This window comes from Colletotrichum jinshuiense, chromosome 4, assembly GCF_051148585.1.
Source record: "Colletotrichum jinshuiense chromosome 4, complete sequence".
NCBI classification, from domain to species: Eukaryota; Fungi; Ascomycota; class Sordariomycetes; order Glomerellales; family Glomerellaceae; genus Colletotrichum; species Colletotrichum jinshuiense.
The window spans coordinates 5,201,565-5,219,731 of NC_139311.1; the positions used below are offsets into that span (position 1 = coordinate 5,201,565).

Genomic DNA, 18,167 nt, shown 5'->3' on the forward strand with positions numbered 1-18,167 from the left:
ATTGATCGAGTTTATTGGTGGTAGCGGCGGCGGCGGGGACTAGAGCCCTTTGCAGAAGTGCAACTTCGTTATGAACGCATGGGTATCTTCAAACGATTGCCGGGTATCGGAGGGGGTGAGTCGATGGAGCGTCGGCGGAGGTTGATGATGGCGGAGGCGCGGATTAGAAGTGGGACGGACGAAGCCTTGAAAGAAGCTCGCGGAGGTTGAAGCAGTGTAGATGCGGAAGCAGTGAACAGATTGCGGGACGGGCGAAGTTGCTAGCGAAGCAGGCGACTCCACAAGTCGAGAAACAACGAAGGGGGAAGAACAAGACGGTTGGGTATCATAAATCGTCAAGGCTAAACTTCTCGCAAAAGCAAGCCGCTCCAGGGAATTCGAGGGTTCAATCAACCAAAAGATTAAAGGTTCAGGTCCAAGTGGCACTGCACTGGACTGGGCGCGCTCTGAATGGTCTCGAGAGGCCCTGGCTGGCGGGCCAAGTCCGCAATGCGGTCCGAGCAGGGGTCCGGGGAAGCATTCAGGGTCCGGAGGGTAGAATCATCCGCTCCGCGCGAAGCCAGAATGCCCCGCCGTGGCGACCCATGCTAAGACATTCCTGGTGTCTTCGCACGTGACTGTCTATGCTCGAATCCTCTTGCTGACCAATCAGACCCGTCGCGAATCGGAGATATAAACTCAGTGCTACGTACACTATTCGTACACTACGTATACTTAGCTCAGCAGCTGCCTGCCAGCCTGCCAGCCTGAAGATAATTGGACATCAGACATCGGACACTGCCTGCTGCATTATTATGTCATTGTGCCTTTGGCATCTTGCCATGCTGCTCAGCGCTTTGCCTACTCTTCCATATCATGACTTCCCAGTCATTTGAGCGCGACTCGAAACTTGGGAAAAGTCAACGGGTGTTGTATCGGTCACACTGATGAGCAGGAGGAGCGAGCGCATCGATACTTTTTCGGCTGCTTGACCGCCATCACCTGCGGCCGCCGCGATTATCTTCTGAGAGCGGAAAGGAAAATAATGAAATGAGTTGCACCAAATAAAGTTGCCAGTTTAGATCAATACCGGTATCTGCATTGTCTACGTGCCTGCCGACACGGATGGCATAGGCAACCAACCAGAAAGGCGTGGGCTGAACCGCATTTCATCAGCAGTCCCAACAACCGGTTCTCCCGCCAGCCGGCAACTAGCAGCGACATCGTCATCATCATCACATGGGTCGCGCAAGATGGCGACCACACCCACGTACCGAGCTCCAGAAACTGGTGAGCCACACTGCGTGCCAACGATGCAATGCTGCATCACTAGAACGTCGTTTGGTCCACTTGATTGGACCCCTGTCCGGCTATGTTCGCGTGTTTCGGGGGGTTGTGGCTCACGGATGGTCCTGCCTGCCAATCATTCAGACCCGTCCGTGCCTCTTCCAGCAGGGTTGGTCCAGTGCAGCCATGTCTCGCTCGATGCGGAGAGATTGTTAGGACATGGGATGGATGGCAACGCACATCGAAGCGAGGGCGGCGGCGAGACGGGGGAAGAGGCGAGTGGGCGAGGACGGGGATTGGTGGCAACGGCGAAGGAGGGAGCGCGTCGATCCGTGATGCCTTGCCTGCTCGAGGTTGTGCTTTGCTTGCCAGCTAGGCATTGGAGGATAGCAACAGCTTGAAGCCGATGACGTTGGTGAGACATTCCAAAAGGTATTGCTCTCAACAGGTTAAGGACGCCGCTAGAGGTGCGACAGCTCACTTATGTAAGCCCGGTGTCGAGGTACACTTTGCGTGCGACCCCTGCCAAACAGTACATTGAAGCTAGCTCCGTGTGTCCCCCTCCCCCTCCATGATTCGCATGCGCTTCCCATCCGCTTCCCATCCTCAGGCCAGGGCCAGGACGGAAAACCTGGCTGGGGAGAAGCAGCAGCCAGCCTCTAGGATGGTGAGGGAGGGTGGTTGCTCAACAACAGGCTACACACACTTTCTCGCATCACAACATTGCCAGGTCTATTTTTTCTTTTCTTTTTGTGCTATCCTCAAGGTGGCTTCCGTCCTCTTCCTCCATACTACACAAGAGCAACACCATCCAAAGAAAAGAAGGGGAAAAGAGTCTCCAAGCCCGCCGGCGCGTCTCCTGTCGTCCTGAAGCAATACACTATCACCATTCTGAAGGTAGATCATGAACTCCTAGCTCCACAATCTAGCCTCCTGGAGCACCCCAAGTGGCCCCCCCCTGCAACTTCGTCGGCGCATTGCTACGCAGCTTTTGGCTACACAGCGTGCCAGCCCGGCCTAGGCCACCTGAACCAGCCCATGTCCCCCGGCGACTGGGACTGGGACTGGAACATCTGAAAATCACCAGAGCTCCCGTTATCTTTTTTTTTTCCTTCTTCCTCCTTGTCCTTATCTTCGGTTTCGCGCTGAACAACTTTTTCCTCCTTTCCTCCATCACCCACTGACCTAGACAGTTCAACGCAGACTCGAGAACTGCATCGTCTCTTACGCGTGCATCCGGTCTACCTCGCCGCCAGAAGCTCTCCCACCTGGACCAAGCTCGAACCGAACGCAATCACGTCACTTCGTAAGCGAGCTCCCCAGTGTCGCCAGTCCGCACAAGCTCCATTATGGAGGCTTCCGGTGGCTATACCAACGGCTACTCCAAAGCTCCGAATGGCAAGATGAATGGACACGCCGTGACCGTCAAGCGGAGGACGACTCCCAAACGAGGGCCGACCTTTTTCGGTCGCCTTTTTAACATGGTCGCCAGGTTTGTCTAACCTCCCTCCCGCTGTCGTCATGGCGATAGTGCAGCTCCCTCCCCAATACCGTGCTGACAACCAACATGCAGGATCTTGACTTGGTACTCCATCGTCTCAATCCTTTTCCGCTGTCCCTCGACGCTTGAGGCCTGCGACGAGTCCTCCCCCAAGATTTGCAAGCCTTACTTCCAACTGAAACAAACCGTAACACCCCACCTCGAGCCCTACTATCATACCTACGCCGCTCCCTACGTCGAGAAGGCGACGCCCTACTACAACATCGCCAACGAACGAGTCTTCGTCCCTACCAAGGCCTATGCTACCAAAATCGGCGCCCCTCGCGTGTTGCAGGCCCAGGCCTATGGCCAAGCCCAATGGGATAAGAACATCCAGCCACAGCTGGCCGTCTACCAGAAGCTGGCCCAGGACAAGTACGACCAAACTGTCGCTCCCCATGTGGCCAAGACCTACGCCGCTGTAGGCCCGTACTACGAGATTGCCCGCACTAGTGCCCTGCAGACCTACCACGACTTTCTCCTGCCCTCGTACAAGTTTGTCCAGCCTTATGCTGCCCAAGGCTACGACGTCGCCTCTCAATTCACCACCGAGACAGCTGTTCCCTCTGCCTACTGGGCATGGAACAAGACCTACGTCTTCCTCGACGCCACCGTGTGGCCCCAGTTCCGCGTTTTGTACGTTGAGAACGTCGAGCCCCAGCTCGCCAGGATCGGACAGCGCCTTGGTCGCTACAAGAACAAGCCCAAGGGATCCCTCGAAAATGCCTCTGAAAGGTACTGTTTAGACGCTCATTCCATGCAAGTCTGGTGCGAATATGCTGACAATATACGCAGTGCGACGGCCAAGGTTTCTTCGTCTTTCACGAAGCCAGTGTCCTCCGCCACCTCTTCCGCTTCGTCGTATGCTTCTTCTGCCTCATCCTACGCCTCTTCGGCCATCTCGGAAGCTACCAAGAAGGCTTCGTCCATCGTTCAAAGCGCGCACATTCCGGACGCTTCCGAGGTTGCCCAGCATGACCAGGCGGAGCAAGTCTCAGCCCCCCCTGCTGGCGAGAATGAGTCTGAAATTCGCAAAACCGCTCGGGAGACGGTTGCCGAGGATCTCAGCAGTTGGCAGTCCAAGTTTGCCAAGGCCGCTGATGAGGGCGCTTCCGAAATCGAAGACCGCGTCGAGGAGATTTCCCAGCGCGTGATCAAGGAGAGGGCGCATGGCGAGGGCAAGGCGCTTGTTACCGAGCTTCAAGGCGTCGCCAAGGCCGAGGTGGACACCTTGCAAAAGGAGATTATCCGAATTGTTGAGAAGTCTTCTGACGCTCCCGAGTCTGCCCAAGACGAGCTGCTTGCCGCTGTTCGAAAGGCTGGGCTCAATGTGAAGGAGAAGGCTCAGAAAATCCGCGCATGGAAGGATGAGTACGAAGCTGAGATCGAGAGCGCCGTCACCGCGGCGGCCGACACTCACTTCAAGATCCTGGAGAGCATCCGCGATCTGGCACTCCAGAAAATCGGAATGAAGTGGGCGTGGATGGACGGCATCACCTACAAGGACTGGGCCAAGTACCATGAGTTGAAGGACCGTTTCGATGAGTGGACACAAGACCTGAAGAAGCTCATCATCACCCATCCCGGCCTTGAACAGGCACGCGAAGCCTCCAACGAGGTGGAGGATTCCGGCATGGCCGTCGCCCAGTCCGCAGCGCAGGAACTGGCTAGGCTTAAGCAGGTTGGCCTCTGGAAGCTGGCCGCCCTTGATTCGTCCGACAACTTCGACAGTGAAACAGCGCAACTCGCCGCCGAGGAAGCGGAGCGCCGTCGTGCCTCCGAGGCTGCCGCCGCCGAGGAAGCCACTTCAACCCCTGATGAGAACCCCTTGGAATCGGCCGCAAACTTGATCGAGGACGAGTCCCCCGCCACTGATCTTGGTTCCGACGGCCCGGCCAGCTCCGTTAGCAGCGCTTCAAGCGAAGCCACGGAGAGTGTAAGCAGTGCTATTCCCGCCGTGTCCGAATCCGTTAGCAGCGCCGCTAGCGAAGTCAAGAAGAGCGTGAGCAGTGCCATCCCCGCTGTGTCATCAGCCGTGTCCGAATCCATCAGCAGCGTCGCCAGTGAAGTTTCCAGCGCGGTGGCCGGCAGCTCATCGAGCGTTGACTCGGAACCCGACTTGGCATCCACTATCATTCCCGGCGACGACCAGACATACATCGTCGATAACTCTGGAACATCGCCGGCTGGTGATGAGGATAGCGCGGTTCCTGGAGAGAAGCTGGAGGAGGAGATCATCTCCGAGTCTGTTGAAGACAAGCCCGCCACCGCCGAGACCAAATCGGTCAAGCCTGCCTTCCTAGGGGTTGCCGCTCAGTCTGTGCCCAGCAGAGTCCCCGTCATGGATGAGGATGAGGATGACGAAAGCATTTCCTCCAAAGCTCAAGAGGCCTATTCTGCTGCCGTCTCCAAGGCTTCTGAGCAGTATTCTTCCGCCAGTGCCGCCATCTCGGCCAAGATCTACGGCACCCCTCAACCCACGCAGGAGAAGCTGCTTGCATCCGCCTCCGGTGTGTATGCGGCCGCTATCGCCTCTGCCAGCGCGCGGTTCGACAGCGCTGTTAAGGCAGCATCAAAGGGCATTTATGGTACAGCCGCCGCCAAGCCTACTCCTTCCTATGACTGGGCCAGCGTCGAGGCCATTGCCGCCCAGCGCCTGAGTGAGGGACGTTTGTGGGCCGAACAACAGTACGAGAGCGCCAAAATTGCCCTCGGTCTCGCCACTGCTACCCCCACCTCTACGGTCGACAAACTCCTCGAGCAGGCCAAGTACAACTACTACGCCGGCCTCGGCGTTGCTCACGCTCGCTATTCCGAGTTCCTGGCTGCTGCATCCTCGGCTCTCAGCTCCGCAACTGCTACCGCCACCCCTACTAATGTTGCCGGCACCGCGTCCTCTGTTGCTTCTGTTGCCACGCGCTCGGCCGACGCAGTGGCCTCTGGAGCGCAAAAGGAGGCTGTCGCTGTGGCCTCGGCTGTCAGCGATGGGCTAGGGGCAGCTGTATCGATCGTGAGCGATTCTGTTTCGGCAGGTGTTCAGGAAGTAGTAGACGCCGCGCAGGCCATTGAGAAGGGTGTTTCGGACACCTGGGAAGCTGTCATCAGCCGCGCCAGCGTCCAAATTTACGGCAAGCCGACCCCAACCGCTTGGTACGATAGTGCTTTCAGCGGCGTCGGGCAGTATGCGTCGCAGGCCACAGCAGCAGTCGCCGAAAGTGTCGCCGCGGCGTCAGGCCAGGCCGCCAAGCAGTATGAGGACATCAGCAAGCTCGTCTCCGAGCTTCTGGTAGGCAAGGAGCCGACTTTCTCCGAGAGCGTCCTGGGTCGCCTGCAGGCTGCCTACTCAACCGGTATCGCCTCGGCCTCCAGCCTCGCCAGTGCTGCTTCTGCCACCGTGTCTTCGGCAGCTTCTGCTGTCACGGACGCCGTCAAGGAGACTGTTAAGCATGTCCGTGATGAGTTGTAAACGGGTTACATCATGATCCTTTCAATAAACAATGAAAGAAGAAGAAAAAAACGATTGCACGAGTTAATAGCACACGAAATCATCTCAGCACGCGCCCGCGAAAGCGGAAACCTCTCATCACGCTCTTTTACGTATCAGATACCCTCGCGCCTCGAGCATCGGGGCCGACTAGCCTTGCGGGATTTCCTTTTCTACCCTGGTGTCGTCTGGTTATCCACCTGTGCCAGTACCGAAACCATCGAAATTGTTTGCCATCACCACGCCATTGCAGAGGCGGTTGACTATCCGGTTCCTATTTCTCGCGTCTGAGGTTAGGGAGAAGGAGAGAGGAGGACGAGGGCTGATTGTATTGCACTGTGGCAGGGCATGGAGCCGGCGTTTCATATTGGGAAACCGTTGTGGTTCTTTGGGAATACAATGACCGGCTGGCCCAATACTATTCAAGTTTACGTTTATGTATGCTCACGTATCATGTCTGTATAATTACGCGATGTGTAGAAGAAAATTGTTCAAACCAATCCCTTCCGTTCCGAGTACGAAATTTTGCCGCTTGTGAATGAATGCGGGGGGTTGCAGCCTAGACGACGCGTACGAGAGCTTCCGACGCGGAAGAGCATGCGTCGTGGTCTATAGCAATGTAAACTAGGGGCATAGGGAGGCCGGCTTGATGCTCTGGCCTGGACCATGAGGCGGGCTGGCGAAGATGATGAGGTGTTGTGACGCGTTCATGATCCCACCGAAGCTAACCCCGGGTGGTTGATAAGGGCAGTCTAACACTGGGATTCTGTGGGTGTGGGGGGTAGGGGGAATCCGAGAGGTAGTTGGTGATGGGCGGAGAGAGGATACTTGTGTTGTGACGGGGGATCTCCGCCTGTCTATTTGCTCTCTTTCCAATGACACGAGTCCCTGGGATGTCGTTATGTGTGTTTGGTGAGGAACATGAGATGTAGTAACTGCAAGCATGTGCTCGAGTGCTTTTTCGTAGTGGAACTGGAACATGACTTGATTTTCAAAGAGAAAAGAATATAGATGCATGTAAGTCTGCCTATTTCTTTTCAACTTCCCCCCTTTTCTTTTTTTAGGGTTCTGTTATATTTGTATATATATATAATGCGTGAAATCATTTGCTAGACGCTTTGCAACGACACCCGACATTGTAATATACACGATGGTACATCTCCTATACCACGAAATAATATTAAATCATTGAATTGTCCAGGGCAGCGCTCGTATTTGGCATGAAGGCTGATGTGCTTGTTCGCATTGGGGGCCGAGGCGGAACGCCTGTCAATAGCACGAGGCGGACCAAAAAGAGGTGCAGCTCAAGGCAATGACGCGGATGATGTATGCCATTCTCGTAATACGAAGAGTATACTCTGCTAAAGCCTTGGCTTTCGTCTTATTCACAGTCGAAGACCAAGGAGGAGTCTGCGAAACGGAAGCTTTGATCGGGTAATGTTCGAACTGTCACACCCAGACGACCAAATGCTCGCCTACACCACCGGCCAATACGTTTTCTATTTTACATGACATTATTTAATACGTGTTTGGATACAACAGCGCAACACCCAGAATCAAGGCATACACAAAGGCCCCCCCTCGTAGTTTGGCTGTTGAGGACGTGACCAACAGGTCGTTATGCAGGCATTCAGGGGTAAGGCTACGATGCTTCTCATATCTCCCTTCTCCTCGACCTCTGGCTGACTAAGAACTGCCCGTCAGGTATCAGCCTTGCTTGGATCACACATTCACTGTTCTGGATGGAGGCATTTCTCCCGGATAAGATTTCACACGGCGTGCGTTGTCTGCGGCTTCTACGAAAGTACTACACGCGAGGCGGCCATTGCTCAATGGTCGTCTCAGTGTTTGCTGTGCCGAGCAGTCTCGTCGATGCGTTGACGACGGACCGACTTGCTCGGTTCTACAAGGGCAACAAATCCTTCACTCGCTGTTTCCGCTGGCATTACAAGGAAGGTGGCGGTTTCCTTGGCGAGACTTGCAAACAACAGTTATTGTCGAGTGTAAGCGGCATCATGGCAACGCCCCTGACAAGCTGAATGACCCTCGAAAACACCCACTTCTGCCGGATAGATGAAGGCGGGGGGAAGGAGGCACCTGCATCTTCTCCTTGCTGTCCAGGAACTGACGAGGGGGGAAAAAGCAAACTTGTTTGCTCACGAACACCCGCAATCTAGGAGTTGGGCCCCCCCGGCGACCCTCTCGGCCTTATGCGGCGTCCCCGCTCCAGTCAGCACTTCATGCGTATCTGAGCCAGAAGATGATGCCACGATGGGCTCTTGGCCAACCTGTTTCCCCCTCAAGGCACCGAGATTGTAGGATAATGCTCTCCGTCACCCCTCTCGCATCACGATCAGGCCGCTGGAAGGAAGGCCTTCCGAAGGCACGGATTTTGAAATACTCCGCCAGGGCGAGACCCGGCGGTCTCACTATCAGGACGGCAGGTTACGATGGGACAAGACGGAAGAGGATCGGCCACTATGCCCCCCCTCCCCGTTCTCCTCCTCCTCATCCTCCTCCTCCCCCCACACCCCATGCAGGCTCGCCATCCCGCCATTTGCCGTGAGTCGTGACAGGCTTGGCCGGCCACCCCTGGCTCAACTCCAGGGTAGTTTTCTTTGAGTAATTGCGTGTGTGCGTGCCAAATGATATGAAAATTTGAAGGGAAAAAAATACTTCTCGTCGTCCTCGTCTTGGTTTCGAAGGCCCCCCTTCCCCCGGTTCTCTCTCGGTCCGAAGTATTGGATCGGGTTCAAGGTTGGCCCGAGTTTTGTAGAACGCGAGGGGGAGGACTCGGAAAGCGTCAGGATTCGTTGGTTTTCTGCAAAAGGGGATTCGGGGTCTCTGGGGGCGAGACCGCCGAGCAGGCAACAGAATTATCTAGGTTCCGCCATGTCCTCCCTACTAAACCCTCTACCCCCTTCCTACCCTCATATGTGTGAGTCTTTTCGGACCGAGCATGTGAACATGGCTTGGAAGGAAGGAGGGAAGTTGGAGCCAAGCGCCGGACAAGATGTCACGTCTTCCGTTATTGTAGCAGTCTGAAGCAGGCTGGGGTGAAGATTCAGACCAAAGTTCCTCTCGAGAAGGCAGTGTAATTTACCGTAGTCGCGGGAACAGTTAGCAAGTGGGACGGCGGCTGGCTGGCTGGCAACGACCGACGAGGAAGAAGCCCAAGGCCCCGTTGACGGGACTTGAGACCAAGTTGGCCCCGTTCCGACTCCAGTTGTATGTAGATTTGCTTCACCCAGGGCCAACCACACGAGCCCTGAATGGGGTGGGAAAGACGACAAAGGAACTTCTGAATGCGAGCATACTTGTAATAAGCACGGCGGTCACTTGGCAGGGCCATTAACTGAGGTCCGTCATCCCCCGCCGGGCGGGTCATTAGGCAATTAAAGGTGATGGGCGCCGCAAATGTGGGAACTAGGGCGTGTTACTGTTTGGTGCGTGTTGGAGACAATGTGGGCGGGTCTGGTTCAAGAGCGTTTTTTTAGTGTTTAGGCACCGAGATAAAAAAGACGCCAGGGACCGTGGCCGTGGGGAGACGACATGTTGGCATGCCAGGATGCCGGCGCAAGTGCCACCACGGATGGGATTCTGCGACGGTAGTCATGACTGCCTGCCCACAGGGGTAAGCCAAGCGTGTGTTCCGTTGATGGGAGGATGCGTGGTGGGCGGGAGGTGTCTCGAATCGTGGACATGTAGGACGAGAGGATGAGGATTTGCGCCGGGATACAGAGGAAGTAGTTAGGCAGCATGCCCCTTTAACGTTGGATAGGATGGAGAGGGCGCCGGTAGTGCCTACCAGGACGGCAACGGTAAGGAACAGTCAATGACGGGTCCCGGGCAACGATGAGTTTTTCATGGATACGGTGTTGGACGAGGCAGGTGTCGTCAAAGGCAGCGTAGCGTAGCGGAGGCACGAGGGTATGTAATTGAATTGCAGACGAGGGCCCCATCGACCCGCCGAGCAGATCGGAAGCATAGCAAAAACGCAGGGCAAGACAGGGGTTTAGCTTGCGGAAGTTCCGCCGCGGCGACGGCGCATGCAAAGTGGCAGCCGGGTGGGATGTTGACGCTAAATCGAGCCTCAGATTTGCTTACTTGCTCGGGATGGCGAGTGGCGATGGGAACGAGGCCGACGCGGGGCGTATACAGTCAGCCAAAGGGGACTTTGACCAGGGGAGCGAGGCGAGTGGCAGCCTCGAGCTTTAGTTTGACGTCTTCTGAGGATGGGCATGATGGTTACCTGGCGAACAAAGATGGCTGTAAAGAGTGAAGGGAGGGGGGGAGAGTGAGAGACTGGGAGGCAGAAGTCAGCAGCCAGCAACCATTGGGCGGGAGATGATTAGCATAGCGTTGCCCGAACATGGAGAAAGATGGAGCAGATGGACCAACTGGCATCCGAGCCTGTGCCGGCAGTCCATGGCAATGGAAATCATCAGTCGTTTGGGGATAACGTGCAACACGGAGTGGACTCGAGTAGCCGGCCTAAGGTAATTAGCAGGTGGAGGGAGGGTAGCCAACGAGGGCTGCTCGGAATGAAATGGCATGGCACTGGCCGTGATCGACAACGAGAAATGGGATAGTTGATGGGAGAGAAGACGGTAACATGTCGTGGTGGTGAAGGGCCTGTCGTGCGCTGCGCTTTGCTGTGCCGTGCTGCGCATTTGTGGGATTCGGCGCCGTCGTGATTTGGAAATAGTACGTACCGCTGGGGGAGGAGCCCCGCCGTTCAGGCTCCAGGATTACTAAGGCCAATCAGGCGCCGCTGTGGCGCGGGACCCGCCTGGGCGCGTGGGGCCCCGTCCGAAACGAGCGAGACAAGCGGCGCCAACTAGAGAGGCGCGCTCGCTCCGTCTTCAGGCAGCAGCATTCCCGGCCGCAGCAGCAGCAGTAGTAGCAGCACCAAGCCGCAGTACGGTACCACCATCCACCAGCATTCACTCACAACCACAACCACAACCACCACACATCCACATGCCCATCCGCGCCAGACCACATGCATCCATCGCATTGCATGTCGCAACATTGCCATCCATCCATCGCAGCCACAATATCAATCTCGGCGTCCCGTCGGCTGTGGGCCGTCCACCCTTTCGCGTAGTGTGTGTCGGTCGTACCCTTCGCACCTTGGCTTGGTCTCCGTCCTATCCTCCCCCATCCCGCCGGGTCAGGGCAACGAGCATCCGTCCGTGACTGTAGGCACCGAAATAACATCCATTCCTTCTTCCCGCTGCGTCGGGTCCCCCCCAGTTTGGATCTTTGGTCTCTGGTGCACCTCCCTCGTCCCGCATCCACCCTCCTTGATGAACCAACTTGCACGTCGTCTTTTCCTTTTCAGCTTCTCTCCCCTCCCCCCTCCTCCCAGTTCCAGCTCCAGCTCCAGCTCCAGCTCCCAGCTCACACTTCTCTTCAACCGCCGCTGCTTCATTGCCTCATCGCTTCATCCGACCAGCCCAGACGGGACGACGCAGACGAGCTCAGCAAACAGTTTGAACACGACCGCCGCTACGACATAATTGCACTCCTTCGCAGTTCCTTCCTCGCAGCTTACGCCATCACGACCGAACCGCCCACTTGCCGCGTAATTGCTCGGAACCGCCTTACTAAGTAAGTGACTGAGTGAGCGAGCGAGAGAGTACGTACTCCTCCACAACCTATTCGTACCCACAGTCGCATTCGCCAGGCCCCGCCCACACAACCTGGCCCGATCTTCCGCCTCCGATTCTCTAACCCCCCTCCGACTCCGACTCCCGACTACTCATCACTACGGGCTCCGGGCCGCTCCAGCTCGCCGCGCAACACAGCCCGATTATGTCATCATAAGGTAGACGCTGAAGAAACGTCCCGTCCCTCTCTCTCTCATCAAGCAGTCCTCGTTCGCCCCCTTCACACTCACCGACAAGGCCCCACCGCGCCTTGCTAGGTGAGGGGCAGTCCCTCATTGTCCCTACGCCCGCCGCCCTGTTTCAACCGCCAACATGGAAGGCATCCGTTCCGGCGGCTTCATGCAGCGACGCCTGAGTCGTCTGTACAACGACACAAAGAAGTCGTCGGATTTCGTCAAGGAGCCCATCAAGGCCCCCGAAGACCCAGAGATCAAGTCCCTTTTCAGGAAGCTGCGCATCCAGAAGGACCGCGTATCTACTTGGGGCGTCGAGTGGTCCGAGCCGAACCAGCCCGCCGAGATCGACACCTCGCTCCTGGAGGCCGGCCTGAGTGAGGTCGTCCACAGCATCCTGTCGACTGTTCGCGAAACCCTGCTGGAAGTCGATGCGCTATGGAAGGCCTACGAGAACCCCCTCGGCAGCGTCTCGGAAAAGTCGGTCGACCGCAAGACACCCTTCGTGACCTGGGACAAGACGGCCTTTGCCGATCTCATCGGCGACCTCACCCAGTCCGTCGACACACTCTACGACCTTTCTAGAACCCGCTCCTCGGCCCAAATGTCGTCGCGCTCCAAGCTTGAAAAGTCCTTGGCGTCCACCGAGGAGCCGAGGCCTTTTGAGTCTACCAGGATGCAGACGCCCCAGAAGATCGACCCGGCCACCTTAACCAACATCCTGTCCATGCAGGTAGAGTCGATGACCGAGCCCAGGGCCAACCTCCCGCAGAGAGACATCGTCTTCATGAGCAAGCAGGCGTGGTCGGATCTGTCGCAGCACATCGGCCGCCAACCCTTCGCCCCGCTCTTGCTCGAGTTTGCGACTTTCGACTCCATCTACTCAATCACCGGCATCACGCCCCCGATGGCCCGCTTCGAGAAGCTGTCGGCCGGCCTGCAGCAGGATTCGCAGAGGGCCCCGGGCACCTGGATCGGTCTGCCGAGATTGCTGGGCTACTTTGAGGATCTGGAGCACTCCCGCCTTGGCCTCGTCTACCACTTCCCCCCCAACTTCAACGCCGTCTCCTTTGAGAACTTCACCCAGAACCCGCTCTACAACGTCTGCACGCTCGCCGACCTCCTGTCGCGGCCAGACTTCGAGCCGACTCTGGAAGCCAAGTTCCGCCTGGCCTCCAACCTCGTCAACACCGTCTTCGACCTGCACGCCCGGGGCATCACCCACGGCTGCCTCATCGACAAGAATGTGTCCTTTTGCAACATGTCCACCCCGGACCTGACCACGGGCCCCGGCGAGGTGGATATCCGCCGGCCCATGATCTCGTCCTTTGACCTTTTCCCGGATGCGCCGTCGGACGAGGAGCCCGCCTCCCCTTCGCTCCCCCTTTTCCGCCACCCCCTGGACCCTCGCACTACGCCGGCGTCCCCGATAACCGACAAGACCGACCCTCGCATCCTCGACCTCTACTCCCTCGCCATGGTTTTGCTGTCCATAGGACTGTGGACCAAGCTTGAGAACCTCGTGCCCGACCCCTCCCAGCCGATTTCCGAGTCGGTCCTGAGCCAGCTGGCGATCCGTTGCTCAACCCTGTACTCGAGGGCCGTCGAGACCTGCTGGAACGCCGTCGACACGGAGCTCCAAGGAGAGACCACGGGAGAGGAGCTTCTTTCGGCCGTGCAGGTAAAGGTGACGCACTGCCTTGATTCGTGCGCCATCATCGACAACATCAGGCTTCTCGAAGACCGCTTGAGCCCCGAAGTCGGCAAGAAAGCCGCCGCCTCCCCTGTTCCTTCACCCTCGTGGCAAGCCATTTCCGGGCCCTCAAAGGACACCAAGTCGGTTTCTCGCCCCTCGGTCGACACGCACCGCTCGTCGTATGACACTAAGCCGCCCGTGTCGGAACCCAGCCCTGCCCGCCGCTCATATCCGTCGGCCGCGGAGGAGAAGCGGCAGCTGGCAAGGAAGGAGGTTGCACGTGAGTTTTTACCTCCCCCTTTCGTCCCTCGTCTGCAGCACGTTCGGCAAACTGACAACATCACAGCGGGCCCTGTAGAGCTCCCCGCAACCGAGGCCAAGCCCACAAAGGCGCCGTCCGCCAAGACACGGCTTTACCCCCAGATTCCCCTGCCCCCAGACGCTGTCGAGAAATGGAACACGTTCGTGATGCCCCAGGTCAACCAAGCACTGCGCCACTTCTACCGGAAAAACCGCGAGGAGTCGGTCGAAGTCTCCCTCGAGTCCATCGGCAGCTCCCCAACAAGGACGCAGCCCACCGTGCTGATCGTGTGCACGTCGGTTAGCAAGGTCAAGGCGATTCTCACGCGCAAGCTGGGCGAGCTGTTTGACGGCAAGTCCGGGTTCGGCCTGAAGGTCTGCAAGGGCCAGGTTCTGAGGTCGCGGAAGCAGCCGGGCGACGTCAAGAGGAGCGCGGCGCACGACGACGGCGGCGACGACGACGACGACGACGGCGCGGTCAAGGCCGCCAACCCCGACTTCCAGGCGCGCCCCACTAACGGCGCGAGCATCGGAGCCTGGGTGGGGGACCGCCACCTGCCGCCCGTTAGCCTGGGCGGCCTCGTCATGGTGGACGACAAGCCGTACGGCATGACGGTGCACCACATGCTGGACGACCCCGAGGAGATTTACAAGCACGCCAAGGCGCAGGACCCGGCGATGCGGAGCATGGCGAGGGCGTCGGACGACGTGCGGTTCGACTGGTACGCCGAGTCGTCCGCCGAGAGCAGCAGCGGCGACGACTACGCCTGCGAGTTTTCCGAGTCCGAGTCCGAGGCGTATTCCGAAACGGACGTCACCAGCGGGACCTCGGACGACGAGAGCGGCGACGAGTCGGAGAGCGAGTACGACCAGCCCGGCGACATCCCCGGGGTGGAGCCGGGCTGCGGGGACGGGTACATCATCACGCAGCCCGCCATGGACGACGTGGACGACGAGTTCTACCCGTCGGCGGAGACGGCCAACGAGGACCACCTGGACAGCTTCACCGTCGGCGAGGTCTACGCGTCGAGCGGCATCAAGCGCAGGGAGCAGAACGGCCTGATCCACGAGATCGACTGGGCGCTGTTCGAGTTCACCGAGGAGCGGCTGCCCGACGACAACACGATACCCAGGATCAAGAGCAAGCAGCTGTCGCCGTCGTACGGCAAGTTCCCGTCGAACCACGGCAAGTTCATGCACCCCATGACGGTGGCGCCGACGTCGGCGCTGCCGGGCCTCGAGGTGCAGTGCATGGCGCGCACGAGCGGCCTGCAGACGGGGCTCATCCTCCCCGCGCTCACGAGCGTCAAGATCTTTGGCCGCGTGACGCCCAGCCACACGTACCAGGTCAGCAGCGCCGCCACCGAGTCGCCCGCGGAGCTGGCCGGCAGCGGCGGCGGCGGCAAGAAGATGCCCCTGGGCGTCCCCGGCGACAGCGGCGCGTGGGTCGTGGAGCGCGCCCACGGCCGCGTCTGCGGCCACGTGCTGGCGTGGAGCGGCCGGAAGCGCGTCGCCTACATCTGCCCCATGGACGTCCTGCTCCTCGACATCGCCGAGGCGCTCGAGGCGCGCAAGGTCGGGCTGCCCGGCGGCGAGCCCGTCGTGAGCCTCCGGGACCGGTACGGGGGGGAGGAGGACGACGAAGATGACGAGGAAGAGGAGGAGGAGGGCGAGGGGACGTACAGGGGCGAGGAGCCTGCGTCGTCGCCTTTTTTAGATGCTAGGGACGACGACGACGACGACGACATGGGCGCGGTGTCGGAGATGGCGGACGACGACGAGCCGCCTGTGCTCGTCGGGACGGCGCGCGGGGGCAAGAAGCAGGGCGGCGGCGCGGAGGGGGAGCGGGAGCGGGAAAAGCTTTCTTCGGACGACAATCATGAATTATCGCGCAGGATGGAGTCTATGGGCATCGGAAGGAGTCGCATGGGCATTGGCATGTGCAGCTGAACTGGCCAAGGGGGCCTTTTGCGGTGTGTGAGAGAGTTGCGGGCGCCCCTCGGTTTTTTTGAAAAAAGAATACCCCCCTTTTTGGAATTTTTCTTGAGTAGCATCTTTTTTACTTTTTTATTTTTTGAGATGGCTGTAATGAAGCAAATGAGAACACACACATAATCATCATCATCATCTCGTCTCATTTCGTCTCTCTTGGTTGTCACAATGATGAGGATAGGACGTGGAGGGAGGTCGTTGCAGGTTTGACAGGTTTGACTGATTTGATATAAGAGATTCTCGCTGTGAAAGGTAAGGAGACGAGGGCAATGCTGCTGCTACATAAAGTCGTCCTCCCAGTCGGCATCCCGGTTCTGGTTGCTCGAGTTCTCCATGTTCTCCTCGGAGAAGATGTCGTCGTAGGCGTGCTCCTTTTGCCACTTCTTCTCCTTGCGCTCCAGGGCGATGCGCGCCTCTTCTCGCTTCTGTCGAGGGGGGCAGGATTGTTTAGCGCTGTACTCGTGGACCCGTGAAAGGGGACGTAAAGAAAACAAGGACAGAAAAAAACAGAAAAAGGCAAAAGAAGGAAAGAGGCATCAAAAGGGGGAGGAACATACCCTCTCGAGCGTGGCGGCCTGGTCCCGCTTCCGCAGCTCCTTGAGGCGGTCGTCCCTCTCCTGCTTCAGGTCGGGCTTCTTCTCGACCTTTGTCTTGTTGAGGCGGTTGACGATGGGGTTCTCGCGCTGGGGGACGAGGATCTTCTTGACCTTGCGCGGGTCCTTGAAGGAGACCTGGCCGACCTCCATGCTGCCGTCCTTCTTGAGGTTGGACCAGGGCGTGTAGATGACGGTGACGTTGTCCTTCTTGTTGCCCTCGATGGAGTTGGCCTTTGTGAGCTGGGCGAGGTCGGTGAGGAGCGGCTCGGGGATGGCGTCCCACGCCATGGGGGAGGCCGAGGCGTCGTTGGGGTCCGGGAGGCGGAGGTAGATGTGGGCCGAGGAGAGCTTGTCGGCGTGGAACTGCGCGGCGATGTGAGTGAGCGGGTGGACGGACGGTTTGGGGGGTGAGTGAGATGGGTCATGGCTCAGGGTGAGCGAGTGAGTGAGTGGAAGAGTGAGCGAGTGAGAGATGAGGCGGAAGGGGAGTAAATATGAATATGCGTACCCTGGGAAAAAGTCAGTGTCGGATCGTTCATGGAAATAACAGAAGGGGAAAACAAACCAGACATCCTCCTCCCAGCCGTACTTGATCAGTTCCTCATCTACTTCTCATCAGCCCCGCGCTCTCTCTCATTGCCTCCCCCCATTCTTGCCAGCCGTTCCCGCCCTGAAGATTTGTTCCTCAAGGCCGCGTGCGTAGGCCTGAACGCCCCTTCGTCCCCGGGCGGACGGGCAGAAGAAACGTACTCTCAAACTTGTCCTTGCCGACGTAGATGAAGGCGGACGGCTCCACCGCCTTGGAGGTGAAGTAGTAGACCATCGTGAACCGGGGGAATTAGGTTTGGGGGGCCGGGTAAGGGAGGGGACGCCGTCCGTCGCGTCTTCGTCTTGTCACTCCGATCTTTTTTCCGCCCGCGCGCGCAGGTTTATTTTTTTGGTGTTTTCTTCGCTTCGTTTCGCGGAAGGGGGAACGTTCTGGCGATGCTACTGCGATGGGGGGCAGAAGGAGAAAGGAGAAATTTCGAGGTGGGGGCGGGGCTCAAGTACCGGTACCTTTGTCTTATCAGAACGTGGGTGTCTGTGGGAGGGATTAGCTGGGGTCTGGCCGTTGCATGGATAGGAGATATGTACTCGGCCTCCCAGACACGGAAAACGGAAAGGCGCAACCGCCGTGTGAACACATTCGGTCAGCAAACGCGAGGAGGGGCGCAAACAAGTGAGGCTCGGCCGGGCTTTCATTTAGTGTGTGTGTGCCTCTACTGCACACCTCTGAGCTCTCTGGAAACGACTACATTGGGGAGATTGGCTCATTTTGCCTCGATGCCATCAACTTCTAATTCCGCCCCCAAAATCTCCCATAGAGGGACTCTCACCTCTAGCGTTTGCCGACAAATTCGTTTCGTGTTCCCAATTTACTGCTCACTCCTGCTGTTTGAGCAATT

The 18,167-nt window shown here is 58.0% G+C and overlaps 3 protein-coding genes across 3 annotated transcripts; 2 read left to right on the plus strand and 1 right to left on the minus strand.

Annotated features, from left to right (window-relative positions):
* Positions 1-2,615: 2,615 nt before the first annotated feature.
* EsH8_IV_001314 (uncharacterized protein) lies at positions 2,616-6,272 on the plus strand (the record flags this gene model as incomplete). The annotated part of the gene is made up of 3 exons (XM_083266204.1): positions 2,616-2,758; positions 2,840-3,541; positions 3,602-6,272. The coding sequence occupies 3 exons, from the start codon at positions 2,616-2,618 to the stop codon at positions 6,270-6,272; spliced, it is 3,516 nt and encodes a 1,171-aa protein (XP_083125099.1).
* A 6,005-nt stretch (positions 6,273-12,277) lies between these two features.
* On the plus strand, positions 12,278-16,084 carry EsH8_IV_001315 (uncharacterized protein; the record flags this gene model as incomplete). The annotated part of the gene is made up of 2 exons (XM_083266205.1): positions 12,278-14,114; positions 14,181-16,084. 2 exons carry the CDS (start codon positions 12,278-12,280, stop codon positions 16,082-16,084), a joined length of 3,741 nt encoding a protein of 1,246 aa, XP_083125100.1.
* Positions 16,085-16,404: 320 nt separating this feature from the next.
* On the minus strand, positions 16,405-17,545 carry EsH8_IV_001316 (uncharacterized protein; the record flags this gene model as incomplete). The annotated part of the gene is made up of 4 exons (XM_083266206.1): positions 16,405-16,551; positions 16,684-17,085; positions 17,284-17,327; positions 17,473-17,545. The coding sequence occupies 4 exons, from the start codon at positions 17,543-17,545 to the stop codon at positions 16,405-16,407; spliced, it is 666 nt and encodes a 221-aa protein (XP_083125101.1).
* Positions 17,546-18,167: the final 622 nt, after the last annotated feature.